Source organism: Terrapene carolina, unplaced genomic scaffold (assembly GCF_002925995.2).
Source record: "Terrapene carolina triunguis isolate 2854851 unplaced genomic scaffold, T_m_triunguis-2.0 Scaffold833, whole genome shotgun sequence".
Lineage (NCBI taxonomy): Eukaryota > Metazoa > Chordata > Testudines > Emydidae > Terrapene > Terrapene triunguis.
The window spans coordinates 259884-273277 of record NW_020665184.1 but is presented as its reverse complement, the minus strand read 5'-3'; the positions used below and the strand labels follow the sequence as shown (position 1 = coordinate 273277).

The window sequence follows — 13394 nt, the reverse complement described above, 5'->3', positions numbered from 1 at the left end:
AAGACGACTCCACACCGGAGTCCCCCTGTGACCCCCTTCATTCATTCACTGATTGGACGTGTAACTGGATTGGTTCAATCCTCCCATCTCCCAGGCCTCCGTGAAGGAGGCTATCCCAACGCGCACCGCAGCATGTGGGAAAATAGCTGCCGTGCGCTGCACCAGCAGCTGAGGCATTATGGGAAAGCGGCCCGTATGTCCCACCCCAGATGCACACCGGTAACAAAGACAGCGATCCCCCACAAAGCCACTGAGGTTTCTCAGCGCTCGTCCGTGACACTTGTTTATCCCCTGACGCGATGGAGGGTTTTGTTTTACTGTGCTTCACCACACTGACCGGATACAACCCCCACTCCGCTTCTCCCCCCCTCGCCAGCGCTAGCTTGATGCCCTTCCTGCCCACATACAGCAGAGAGCTTGCAGCTGAGCGGCTGTCAGTCAATATCGCCTGTGGCTGGGCAGGCAGGGCAGAGAACGCCACATGATGGGAACAGAGTGAGTTGAGAAGGAAGTTTATGTGAGCACCTAGCCACATCAGGGGAAGAGAGGGGAGCTTATACTGAAATGAGGAAACCATCTGAGCCAGAGACTCAGCTCTGCCCGTGCCCCCTTGCTGTGTTACAGCTGGGTGCTGTCTCACCGCCGCGCAGGTGGAATGCCTGGCAGGCATGGGGGTTTTACCCCACTCTAGAGCAGGGTGTGCAGGAAACTCCATTAAGAGGCGGTAAGGCTGTGAGCATCCACTCTAGGAGGGGGTGTTTTCTCCCCACCCCACTGGGCTGTGAGCTCCCAGCCCCAAAGATCACACCCCGGTCAGCATCCCCCAGTTAAGCAAAGCCGGCGGCTGAGAACGTGCAAGAGGAAGAGATACTCAAGAGCCTGTGCGTTCATTCACTCACTTCTCCTCCTGCTGCTGCTTTGGCCCAACTTTTCAAACCAGGGCACCTACAGGGTGGCGCCTTTAGGCTCTGAAAATGTGTGGCCTGATTTTCAAAGGTGCGGAGCATTCTCAGTTCCTGCACGAACCACTGGGAGAGCTTGGACTTGGAAAATCAGTCTCCTTAGTTCCCGAGCTTCAATATGGATTCAAAAGCATAACGTTAGGGACCCCGGTTTGAAAATGTTGGCCCTGGGGCAGATTTTCACAGGTATTTAGGCAGCTAAAGGTAAAGGTATCTAGTGGGATTTTCAAAAGTAGCCCAAGCAGATGAGGCACAGGCCTGGGCACTTCTGAAAATCCCATTAGGAGCCCAAATAACTTGGAAACTCTGGCCTTTAGTGGTTTAAACTTCTGAGACAAAGTTCTCCAATTTATCCACCAGAAGACAATGCTGCCTTGTGCCTAAGTAGTTCTTTGGGAGACATTTTAACTAGGTCCCTGATTCAGCAGAGCGTTTAGTCATGTACTGAAGTCCATCCCCATTCAGTCAAGCACATGTATAACTTTAAGTGCACGCCTAAGTCCCATTAGGATGTGTTGAAGAGACAGGGACCATCTTTTTGTTGTGTGTTTGTACAGCACCTAGCACACGGAGCCCTAATCCATGAGTGGGTGGGCCCTAAACATGTCCGCATTATGAATCAATAATAATATTAAGTGCTTTGCTGAGAGTAGCGAGGGACTGCTTACTCAGGGCCCAGGAGAGGAGTGGTTTTTAGCTGTGTAGAAAGCTTTCTGAATTTCAAACTCTCCAGCCTACCTGGATTCTCTGTTCATGACACATTGTTTAGAAAGGAACCAAGGTATAAACTGTGTAACAGAATCGTAGAATCATAGGACTGGAAGGGACCTTGAGAGGTCAACTAGTCCAGTCCCCTGCACTCAAGGCAGGACTAAGTATTATCTAGACCATCCTTGACAAGTGTTTGTCTAACCTGCTCTTAAAAATCTCCAATGATTGAGATTCCACAACCTCCCTAGGCAATTTATTCCAGTGCTTAACCAGGAAGTTTTTCCTAATGTCTAACCTAAACTGCCCTTGCTGCAATTAAAGCCCATTGCTTCTTGTCCTGTCCTCAGAGGTTAAGAAGAACAATTTTTCTCCCTCCTCCTTGTAACAACCCTTTATGTAGTTGAAAATTGTTATATCCCCTCCCGGTCTTCTCTTCTCCTGAATAAACAGACCCATTTTTTTCAGTCTTCCCTCATAGGTCATGTTTTCTAGACCTGTAATCATTTTTGTTGCTCTCCTCTGGACTTTCTCCAATTTCACAGAATGATAGAAGATTGGGGTTGAAAGAGACCTCAGGAGGTCATCTAGTCCAACCCCCTGCTCAAAGGGGGACCAACCCCAACTAAATTATCCCAGCCAAGGCTTTATCAAGCCAGACCTTAAAAACCACCTCCCTAGGTAACCCATTCCAACGTTTCACCACCCTCCTAGTGAAACAGTGTTTCCTAATATCTACATTTGTCCACATCTGTCCTGAAATATGGTGCCCAGAACTGGGCACAATACTCCAGTTGAGGCCTAATCAGCGCGGAGTAGAGCGGAAGAATTACTTCTCGTGTCTTGCTTACAATGCTCCTGCGAATACATCCCAGAATGATGTTTGCTTTTTTTGCAAGACTGTTACACTGTTGACTCATATGTAGCTTGTTAAATGTTAAGCTGTACTATACAGTTCAGACACTAGGTGGAGCCATATGTAACATACTTAAGGTCACAACATTTCCTGGCGGTGTATTAAAGGATTTTATAGTGAACACATCTGGTGCATCTCTCTGGGAAGGAAGCTCTGTAGCCAGTCCATAGCTGTACAACAGTCTGTCCTGCAACCTACCGTGTACAAGCACGACATGACATGGTGTCAGAAGTAAAGGTACCCTAACTGGTGCCACAGGAGACCAGAAACGGAAGGAAAACAGCAATGAAGGTTGCAAACAGAAGAAACAAAGCACCAAAGGTTGCAAGATCTTCAGTGCCCCAGAGAACTTCAGCTTTGATAGACCTTTGGAATGGACAGACTGGAAGCAACATTTTGCAAGATTTTACATTGCTACAAAATTTCATAAGGAAAGTGAAGATATCCAGTTATCATCTTTCATTGATGCTATGGGGAAGCAGGCAGACCATATCTTTAAATCTTTTATCTTTACTGAAGATGGTCACAAGATGAGTATGAAAGGGTTTTGGCTATGTTTGATGCATAATTTATACCTCAAAGAAATGTGGTTTATGAAAGAACATGTTTTCACTAGAGAATTCAGGAACTAAGAGAGCACGTTGAAGCTTTTATAAGAGCTTTGCATGCATTGGTTGAAAACTGATTTTGGGATGGCAAAACCTGAAAATATCAAAGACAGGTTTTGGGTTATTGGGTTAGCAGAAAAGAACCTTTCACAGCATCTACCATTAAAGACAGACAAGTCTACCCTCAGCTATACAGATAAGTCTGAACTAGTCAAACAGCAGAATAAAAGGCAGGAGCAAACTGAAACACCTGAAACTAGCTTAGATGCTGTAAACACACAACACCATAAAAAGCCCTGAGGCTCTGAGGCTAACTACAAAGCATTTCAGACTAAATGCACAAGATGTGAAAAATTTCATAGCTCAAGACGTGTGTCCAGCTAACCGTGACATGTAATAAATGCACAAAATATGGACATTTTTGCAGATGTTTGCTGTACTAGGGCAGTCAGGGAGCTGACTACGATTGCAGACAATCAAGAGCCATTGTTTCTGGGATCTATCATGTGTGATGAAACAGGGCAAGCCTGGACAGTGAAACTGAATATTCATGGAAAACTACTGATTTTAAAATGGACTCAGGAGCAGATGTGACTGTCATCTCAGAAGGGCCTTACAATCATCTTCAACCACTCCCAGAGCTGAAATCACCTATCACAGCCAAGAAGGTGTATTTAGAATGGCATGGAACAGTGCACCACAAAAACGACGTACCAAGACAAAACGTTGGCATTCAGAGTGCAATGTGGTCAAAAGATCCAAGACCAACAACCTTCTCAGCTGCAGCATAATAGCGATGATGGGCTGAGTGAGAAAGGTGCAAGAACACGACAGAGAATTTGGTGATTTTTGAAAGGAGCTCCTGTACAAATAACCTCAAGAGACGCTGCTGAACCATCTCGTGTCCAAACATCTCCACCGCACAGACCCTGGAAGAGACTAGCTGCAGATTTATGCAAATTCAGAGAACATCAGTACCTGGTCTTAGCTGGCTATTTTTCCAGGCATCTCAAAGGAATGTACTTGAAAGACATAACATATGGCAGTGTTATTGAGAAACTGAAGTGCACTTTTGTTCATTCCAGGATCACTAGTGACGGACAATGGACCACAATTCACCACAGCAGAATTTAAATAATTCCAAACGAAATATGATTTTCATCATATTACCAGCAGCCCACATTATTCACAAGCAAATGGAGAGGCTGAGAGAGCTGCACAGACAGCCAAGAAAATCCTACAGCAGGAAAAATCCATTCCTTGCTCTTCTGAGCTATGGATCAACACCACCAGCAGCTACCAGATATAGTCCAGTACAACTCCTGATGGGACGACAACTCAGAACTACAGTTCTGGCTCTGGGAAATAATCGGTCTCCAAAGTGGCCTGATATGAAGAGTAGCCAAATCAGATAAAACGGCAACAAGAGCTTACAAACACTTTTATAACATATGTCACTAAGTTAGAGACCTGCCGGGTCTACAACTTGGTGAGTGTGTTTTTGTGTCAAACTGGCTGGAGAAAAAAGATGGAGAACTCCAGCTACCATGAAGAAAAAAAGACGTCATCGCCCAGATCACATGTGGTCGAGACCAATAGTGGAGAGGTTCAACAGAAACCTTTGACATGTAAAGAAAAATCAACAGAGCCAACTCTACAGAGGGTGGATGCAGTCCAAGATGATGACACCTCACAGATTCCAAACCAACCAGAGACAGTGGGACAGCCAGATGGCCAAGTTGTGACATGTTTGGGTCGTGTAATCAGAAGACCAGTATGATTCAGAGACACTCAAGAGAGTGAGCCAGACTGAACTTTAAAGATAGCGTGATCGCATGGGCGGCGGGTGAAACTTCCCCTTGGGGAGGCTAGCCCACTGCCCTACCTCTTCCGATCGAGGCCAGGCCCCTGCTTGCTGCTCTCTGCCCCTCCATGGCCCCAGCCGGGGGGTGGGGAGGGGCACTAAGAGACCAGCCCCTCACCCCATGGCCTCGTCTGGGACCGCAGTGGAGCTCTCAGCTCTGGCTGGAGCTCCGAGCCTAGAGCCCCTCCCCCGTTCCGCCCCTTCTGTCCATGGCCCCACCCATTCCACCCCTTCCCCTGTGGCTCCACCCCCATTCCACCCCAACTCTACCTGTTCCCCACCGAGGCCCCGTCCCCCACTCACTCCTTTCCCATACCCCCACTGCGGCCTGGAGACCGGAAAAGCTCTGTGCCTGCCAGCCCTGATGCCATGGCAGGGGGAGATTTTTCCGGGGGCCCCAAATCCGCCACTGTCCCCTGCCTCCAGCAGCACGAGGTTTCGGGAGGCTTAGCCTCCCACAGCCTCCATTATGTGCCACCCGTGCGTGATCCTGTAAATGGTAGGAATGTAAAACCAAGGGGAAGAAGTAATTGAATGTTAAACTGGATTATACTGTTCAGCCACTGTGTGGCGCCATGCGCAACATACATTACTTAAGCTCCTAACAGCTGTTCCTGGCAGTGCATTAAAGGACGGTATAAGCAAACACATCTGGAGTCTCTCTCTGAGAAAAGCTCTTCCCTCAGTCCATATCTGGCACAGAAGCCTGACCTACTAGTCACAGTCCTGCAACTTACCGTGTACAAGGTGTACATGACAAACTGCACACATCGAATTCCTCACTACTTTACTCTGGACTTTTACTCGTCCCTCGAACCTGATTCACAGAGTTTTAGGCCAACAGAGACCATTAGATCATCTAGCCTCACCTCCTGTATAACACCGGCCGGAGAATTTCACCCACTTACCCCTGTACTGAGCCCAAGAACCTGTGCTGGACTAAAGTGTATCCAGTCTTGATTTGAAGACATCAAGAGGCGGACAATTCACCGCTTCCCTTGGGAGTTTGTTCTTGTGGTTAATCGTCCTCGCTATTAAAAACTGGTTCCTTATTTCTAATTTGAATTGATCTGGCTTTAACTTCCAGCCTTTGGTTCTTGTTATACCTTTTGCTGGTAGGTTTTGCCACCTGACCTATCACCTCTCATTCATTACAGAGCCGTCACCGCTCGCCTCCGATTGGCCCATGGTGCCACAAATATCTGCAAATCTGCCTCATTTTCCCCCCTTCAAATCCCTCCTCAAAAAAACTCGACAACAGTTCGGCTGCTAGTGTGGAGAGACCACCACCCATCACGCTGACCAATACCTGTTTCCTTGCACTCCCCGATCGGTCTATATCCATCTGTTCTCTCTTGTCTTATTCTTTGAGTGTAAGGCCCTCGGGGGTGGGGGGGGGCGGGGACAGTCTTTTTGCTCTGTGATTGTACAGCGCCTGGCACAGTGGGGTCCTGGTCTCTGATGAGGCCCCTTAGGCGCTACAGTAATCATCACCAGCTTTTTTTCCCAACCCCAAGGTTGGGTAGGGCCAAGCTAGGGTGATACAAATAAAATAAATAAATATAAGAACATTAACGAACCTTTTAGTATCTGGCATTTCCTCCCCATGAAGGTTTTTATACATTAACTTAATCGAGTGCACCCATGGCCCTCTTAATTAGCCACATGAGGTGTATCGTAGCATTAGATGATGTGATATTTGTAAAAATCCACCACAAGAGATCCGTGTAAGAAGTCACGCATTTTATATCTATGGAAATGATTGGTAAGGGGGCAGGAGAGGAAGCACAAGCAGGGTAGGGGATATTACACCATAGGAATGTCGGAATGAAGGTGTCTCAGCCTTGCGTGATGCTGCAGCTGAGCTCAGACCCTCCCATCTGGACTCTCGCCGCGAGTGCTGGTTCCGCATTTAAGTCGGGCAGCCGACCATGGTCATGGCTTGGGAGAACTCTTCGAATTCCTCGCACAGGCTCTGGAATTCCTCCTCCTGGCAGTCTCCCTCATTTGGCCACTTCTCGATCCAGGTGTCCTTGCTAATGATGTAAGTGATCCTGGAATGGAGAAGAAGGTTTGTGCCTTTGATCTCAGGATTTACTGAGTAATCTACCTGCGTGGCTCCTCGAGGCTGGCCAGGCTTTGCCCTGTTGGCGTAGCTCACACCCGCGCTGGGGCAGGCTGGGCCACATCCAGAGGTTGAGGTGTCTGTTACAGCCTTGGCTGACGGAGATGGGTCTTTTAACTCAGGCACTAGAGGCTCCTGCTTTAAGTTCCAGAGGTCCCAGATTCAACCCATGCCATCGTCAACTCATCCAGGAGCCTGATGTAGCATTGGCCGGAGTCTGAGGACCACATCTGGCTTGCGTAAGAATTGAACTGACTGCATCCATGTTTATCTTTAATATGGAGGTGGAGTCTAGCCAGAGACTACAGTTCCCAGCATGCAATGCTCTGCATTCAGCCACACATATATTAGGACGGAAGTCTCTGAAGAGGCAGCACCCTCCTTGTTAAAGAGGAAGGCCCCATTTTGGAACTCCCTGGTTATGGGCTTGGAGGACCCCGGGCTACCCTGGAGAACAACTCAATAAGGAAGCTCAGTTGAAGATATTGGATAAACTAGACAAAAGGGCAACTGTTTCAGGTCACACATCCTAAAGAGGCCCTCTCCTCTGGTCACTTTCTATCATCAGGGGGTGTCCCTGACTATTGTCCCATCATGTCAGATCCTAACAAGTCCCCCCAAGAATCTGACCCAACATTGCTAATAGGTAGGGCCCTACACATTCATGGCCATGAAAAATGAGTCACGGACCGTGAAATCTGGTCTTCATTGTGAAATCTGGGTATTGTGATGGGGGCAGGGTCATGGTATTGCCACCCTTACTTCTGCACTGCCTTCAGAGCTGGGTGAAACGGCACCTGTAATCTCCAACCCGACAGCGCAGACCTGAAGACGCTTGGAGGGTAGGTGACTTACTCAGTTTTCAAGTCCCACAAGTCACTGCTGAGTCCCCAGATCAAGTAGTCCTTGTTAGGTTCCAATCTCAGAGACTCCCTGCACTTCACGTGGCTGATGAACGGGCGGGTTTGTCCTAGTGGATTTTCATCAGTCCCTGGGGAAGAGAAGAAAGATGGTCATTTAGATGTTCCAGGTAGGGGAGCCAGTGGAGCTTGTTTATTAGTGTTCGGAAGGGGGAGCTCTTACCTGTTTTAATGACTCGCAAAATGTTCATCTTGTAGTTGTCATGACTGTTTGATTCTTCAGTTCCAACAAGCCTGGCTTTATACACTGAGGGGGGAGAAAGTGACACTGGTTAAAGACTGTAGCAGTTTTCTGTAGGGAAACTGGTGCGTGGTCAACTCACGGAGAGGCAGAGAGAATTAAGCAAACAGGGTAGTAGACCTGGATCCATTCCATTTGTTCTAAGATTCCTCCAGGGCTTGGATTAGGAGTTTCACATCATTTTTTTGATCTGGTGCTGATAATAGTGACATACATGGTAGACAGACAGTTTCGTCAAGGGACATTTTGGCAGCTTGTCATAAGCACAGCCATACTGGGTCAGACCAAAGGTCCATCTAGCCCAGTGTCCTGTCTTCCAACAGTGGCCATTGCCAGGTGCCCCAGAGGGAATGAACAGAACAGATAATCATTCAGTGATCCATGTCCTGTGGCCCAATCCCAACTTCTGGCAAACAGAGGCTAGGGACACCATCCCTGCCCATCCTGCCTAATAGCCATTGATGGATCTATCCTCCATGAATATATCTAGTTCTTTTTTTAACCCTGTTATAGTCTTGGCCTTCACAACATCCTCTGGCAAGGAGTTCCACAGGTTGACTGTGCGTTGTGTGAAAAAATACTTCCTTTTGTTTGTTTTAAACCTGCTGCCTATTAATTTCATTTGGTGACCCCTAGTTCTTGTGTTATGAGAAGGAGTAAATAAACATTTCCTTATTTATTTTCTCCACATCGGTCATGATTTTATAGACCTCTATCATAGGTGTCAACTCCGTGGGTGCTCCGGGGCTGGGGCACCCATGGGGAAAAATTGGTGGGTGCTCTGCACCTACCGGCAGCTCCCTGCCCCGCCCCAGCTCACCTCCACCTCCTCCCCTGAGCCCGCCGTGTCCCCGCTTTTCCCCCTAGCTCCCAGCACTTCCCTCCGCGAAATAGCTATTTTGCAGCAGCAAACGCTGGGAGGGAGAGGGGTGGAGGGGGAATGTGGCGCGCTCAGGGAAGAGGTGGGGCTGGGGCGGGGATTTGGGGAAGGAGTCCAATAGGGGCAGGGAGGGGGCAGAGTTGGGGTGGGGACTCTGGGGAAGGGTTTGGAATGGGGGCAGGGGCAGGGCTGGGGTGGAGTCAGGGCGGGGAGGTGTCAAGCACCCACTGGCGCCAGGAAAAGTTGGCACCTACGACCTCTATCATATCCCCCCTTAGTCGTCTCTTTTCCAAGCTGAAAAGTCCCAGTTTTATTAATCTCTCCTCATCTGGAAGCCATTCCAGAGCCCTAATAATTTGTGTTGCCCTTTTCTGAACTTTTTCCAATTCCAATATATCTTTTTTGAGATGGGGTGACCACATCTGCACGCACTATTCAAGATGTGGGCGTACCATGGATTTATATAGAGGCAACATGATATTTTCTGTCTTATTTTGGGGACCTAAAAATCTCACGAGTCTTTTGTACTGATAAATCCAAAACCTACCCTTAGTTCAAGCTCAGATCCAGCTGTAAGTCTGGACCGTGTCTCTACTCTCAAAATGTAAGACTCTGCAGATCCAAAGAGCAGTTTTACCATAATCGACTCCAGGTTCACATGCCAACTCAATTCGTCTGTTCAGGTTGATGGGACCCGTCATCTTGTGCTGCAGGAAGCAGTTTTCTGGGGGGGGAGGAGGAAGGAGGGAGTCACCAGGGAAGACATTCAAGTAGAGCTGGGTGAAATTTTTCAACCACAATTCATTCAGCACAAAGGCAGAATCAGCGATACTGAAACATTGTGCGAATTTGTGTCAAATTCGCCAAATTGTTTATGAACTTCCCCTCCCCAAATTCTGAAATATCTAAACATTAAAAGCTCTATAGGAGAGCTAGGGTGTGTCATTAAATGCTCCAAGAACCTGTATCCTAGCCTGCCCTGGTGTAAGCAGAAACAGGACCATCCTTACCCTCCGCACACCGACACACGTCCCCATGACAGATCTTATTGAGAAAGCCGCTCTCTTTAGGCAGGCGGTAGAACGTAGTGCATTGGTCAGCTACAGAATGAGCAGAGAATCACAGGTTAGTAGATTTTAAGGACTCAAGGCACCATTGGGATCTCGCCTGACCCCTTGCATCACACAGACTGTAGAATTTCACCCGCCATACCCGCATCAAGCCCATATCTTGTGATTGAGCCAGGCTCTGTTGTTTAGAAAGACAGCCAGAGATGGGAAGCAGGGGCGCCGGAACTGGGGAGGTCAGGGGGGCTGTGGCCCCATCACTTTTTACCGGCCATAAGGGTGAGCAACAGGGAGGAGGGGCAGAAAGGAGGGAGGGGCAGGGTCTTTGAGGGAAGCAGGGCTCGGGGAGAAGGGGCGGACTGAGGGCGGGGGGCTCGGGCAGAAGATGCAGTGCGGGGTCAGGGCTTCAGGGGGCAGGGCCACAGTTCGGGCACCAGCAGTCAGCCCACTTTCAGGAAGCGTCCGCCGCTCCTGATGGGAAGCATTACCCTTCATGCAGATTAACACCCATTAACAAATTGGAGCTCCCAGGGGACAACCCTGAAGTCCTTACTCAACCCAAAGTCTCACTGAGCGAAGTGAGAGTCACGACTAAGAACTGGAACCAACTCGAGCAGTGAGAGATTTTAATGTCTTGAGTCTCTTGGGGAGACCTAGGTGGTGCTGGGCCCTAGAAGAGACCAACTGGCTATTTTATCTAGAGATGATCCTGAATCAAATCTTGTATCTTCTTTTCATAGATTGAGAGCTTTTAAGGCCAGACTAAATGTTAAACTACTTATGCCGACCAATCTGTTCCACCTTGCCTTTAGCTGTGACGCTCAGAGTACCTTTCCCAGACCTGAAGAAGAGCTGTGTGTATCTCGAAAGCTTGTCTCTCTCACCAGCAGAAGTTGGTCCAATAAAATACATTACCTCTCCCACCTTGTCTTTTTGATTCCATGACGACATCAAGAGATTTCCCGTGGTAGCACGTTCCAATGATTTATTGCCCTCAACTTCTGAGCAGCCCAAGCTTTGTGGAAGTTTGGATCCGGATATGAATTTCCTGACTCACCTTTATTGGATTCTTGTATCCTCTCTTAGACAGAGACCAAGGCCAGATACTACATAGGAAGGCATGAAATGCACCTTACTGTGCCACATGGCTTGTCTGTTCTTTCCTGCTCCCGACTGGTGATCAGCTCATGCTTTGATGCATGAAGAATGAGAACTCTTGTCACTTTCATTCTAGCTACTGTCACCACTGGTGCTTTCCTTATTCATGCACCTGATCAATTTCTGTATTCCCATAAGCATGTTTGCTGCTATGGTAACAGAGAAAACTCTTCTGAGTGTCTGGGAGAAAGGGACATATTGGGCGTGACCCCAGTGATGAGAAAAGATACAGCCCACTGTTACCTAAAGAGTAATACTCATAGACTTTGACAGAGCCCGGCTGAATGAGACCAACTTCGAAAAACTGGTGCGCTTTAAACTGCAGGCATTCCTCCTCCATATGTGAAACCTGGGTGAGGAAAGAACAGACAAGGAATGCTTAGGTCTTTGGAAAGGAAGAAATGGCAGAGGAGACAAAAAGGCCTGAAAGAGAGAAAGGTTGAAGGAGAAAGAGTGATACACGGGGGATCAGATTCAGCCATTGGTGTTAGCTGGTGCATTTCCCATTAAAGACCATGGGACCTGTGCACAATTTATCCTGTGGGCGATTCTGCCACCAGTTATACCTGGGCATCTCTGGGGACACCTGGGTGTGCAAATTGGCCTGCAGCAGTAGTTCCTGAATTTAACACAAGATCAGAGAACGCCCTTGTAAAGTCTTACCTTGTCCAGGTAGATGATGAGGGTGCTTCTGTCCGAAGGGGATCGGTCAATTTCATACTTGGAAATGTATCTGTCAACCCCTCTGGAAAGCTAAACACAACGAAGGAAAAGCAAGAGGCATCACGGTAAGGCAGGGACGCAAAATCCTGAAGCTGCACCAAAATGAGTCAATCCCCACTACTAAGCCGTATAATATGGATGTGATCATATCTCCCTCTAGTGGCAGGCCTGTATAATGCCTGACCCTATTTCGAGCTGAAAGAGTTATTGCTTTAGGTCAGTGGCTCTCAAACTTTTTTACTGGTGACCCCTTTCACATAGCAAGTCTGAGTACAACCCCTCTTAGAAATTAAAAACACGTTTTTATATATTTAACACCATTATAAATGCTGGAGGCAAAGCGGGGTTTGGGGTAGAGGTTGACAGCTCTTGACTCCCCATGTAATAACCTCGCGACCCCCTGAGGGGTCCCAACCTCCAGTTTGAGAGCCCCTGCTTTAGGTCAAGTGCAAGAGGGTAGGGCTAAAGGTCCCAGGTACAATCCTCACTGACGATCATGATTTCTGTATGCATGGGGGCCTATTTCACATAGGCAACACAATATTGCCTGATGGTAATGAGTTTCCATTGCTGACCAGAGGAGACCTGCTCTCCTGCAACTGAAAGGCTCCATGGCCTGATTCCTTGAGCCATCCAGCCTCTAACCTCCTCGTGTAGCTTCCACATCTCAGACAGTGGGAAGAACCCCCCCCCCCCAGCTGGAGCGTTAAGCTCTGCTTAGCCTGGGCCTTCATGTTCTACTGAATAGTTCGGATGATGCCAACGTACTCTGGTCAGATCATCCACATCTGGCGAGAAGCCCGTGAGCATGGAGACATCGAGGATTGACATTGTGGCATCAACTTCACGGAGGTACCTAGCGAGGAAAAGAAAATGCCCTTGCATCAAACTTTAACACTGAGAAACCCATTTTGATATTGACTTGCCAGCTCTTCATATTTTTTCTGCTGTCCTCTAGGAAAATCTATAGCCCATGAGCATCCATCCCCATATACACCCATCTATCTCTCTGTCCCCACATGCACCCCTCTATCTCTCCCCACAGTATCCATACATTTCTGAAGCTCCCACCAACACTGTATGGTATTAAGCGGTAAAGCACATCTGTCTGAGGCATTTAGGGCTAGATTTACTAAGGTATTTCAGCACCTAAAGAGTTTTACCAAAGCAGATTAGGTACCTAACTCCCACTGAACGTCAATGAGAGTTAGTCACTTATCTC

At 48.0% G+C, this 13394-nt stretch overlaps 1 protein-coding gene across 2 annotated transcripts in view; it reads right to left on the bottom strand.

Moving 5' to 3' along the window:
* Positions 1–6784: 6784 nt before the first annotated feature.
* LOC112109580 (venom factor-like) overlaps positions 6785–13394 on the bottom strand; it is a 54870-nt gene continuing 48260 nt past the window's right edge. The window contains exons 33-40 of one of the 2 annotated variants that reach the window (XM_026660649.1): positions 12941–13028; positions 12113–12202; positions 11693–11798; positions 10235–10324; positions 9862–9948; positions 8267–8350; positions 8039–8174; positions 6785–7112 (exon numbers count right to left, since the gene is read on the bottom strand). In XM_026660649.1, coding sequence (XP_026516434.1) covers positions 6971–7112; positions 8039–8174; positions 8267–8350; positions 9862–9948; positions 10235–10324; positions 11693–11798; positions 12113–12202; positions 12941–13028 — 823 coding nt within the window. In that variant the 3' untranslated portion in view covers positions 6785–6970. Of the gene's footprint in view, positions 7113–8038; positions 8175–8266; positions 8351–9861; positions 9949–10234; positions 10325–11692; positions 11799–12112; positions 12203–12940; positions 13029–13394 lie in introns of those variants that run through there. The other variant, XM_029913715.1, reaches the window with a different exon arrangement.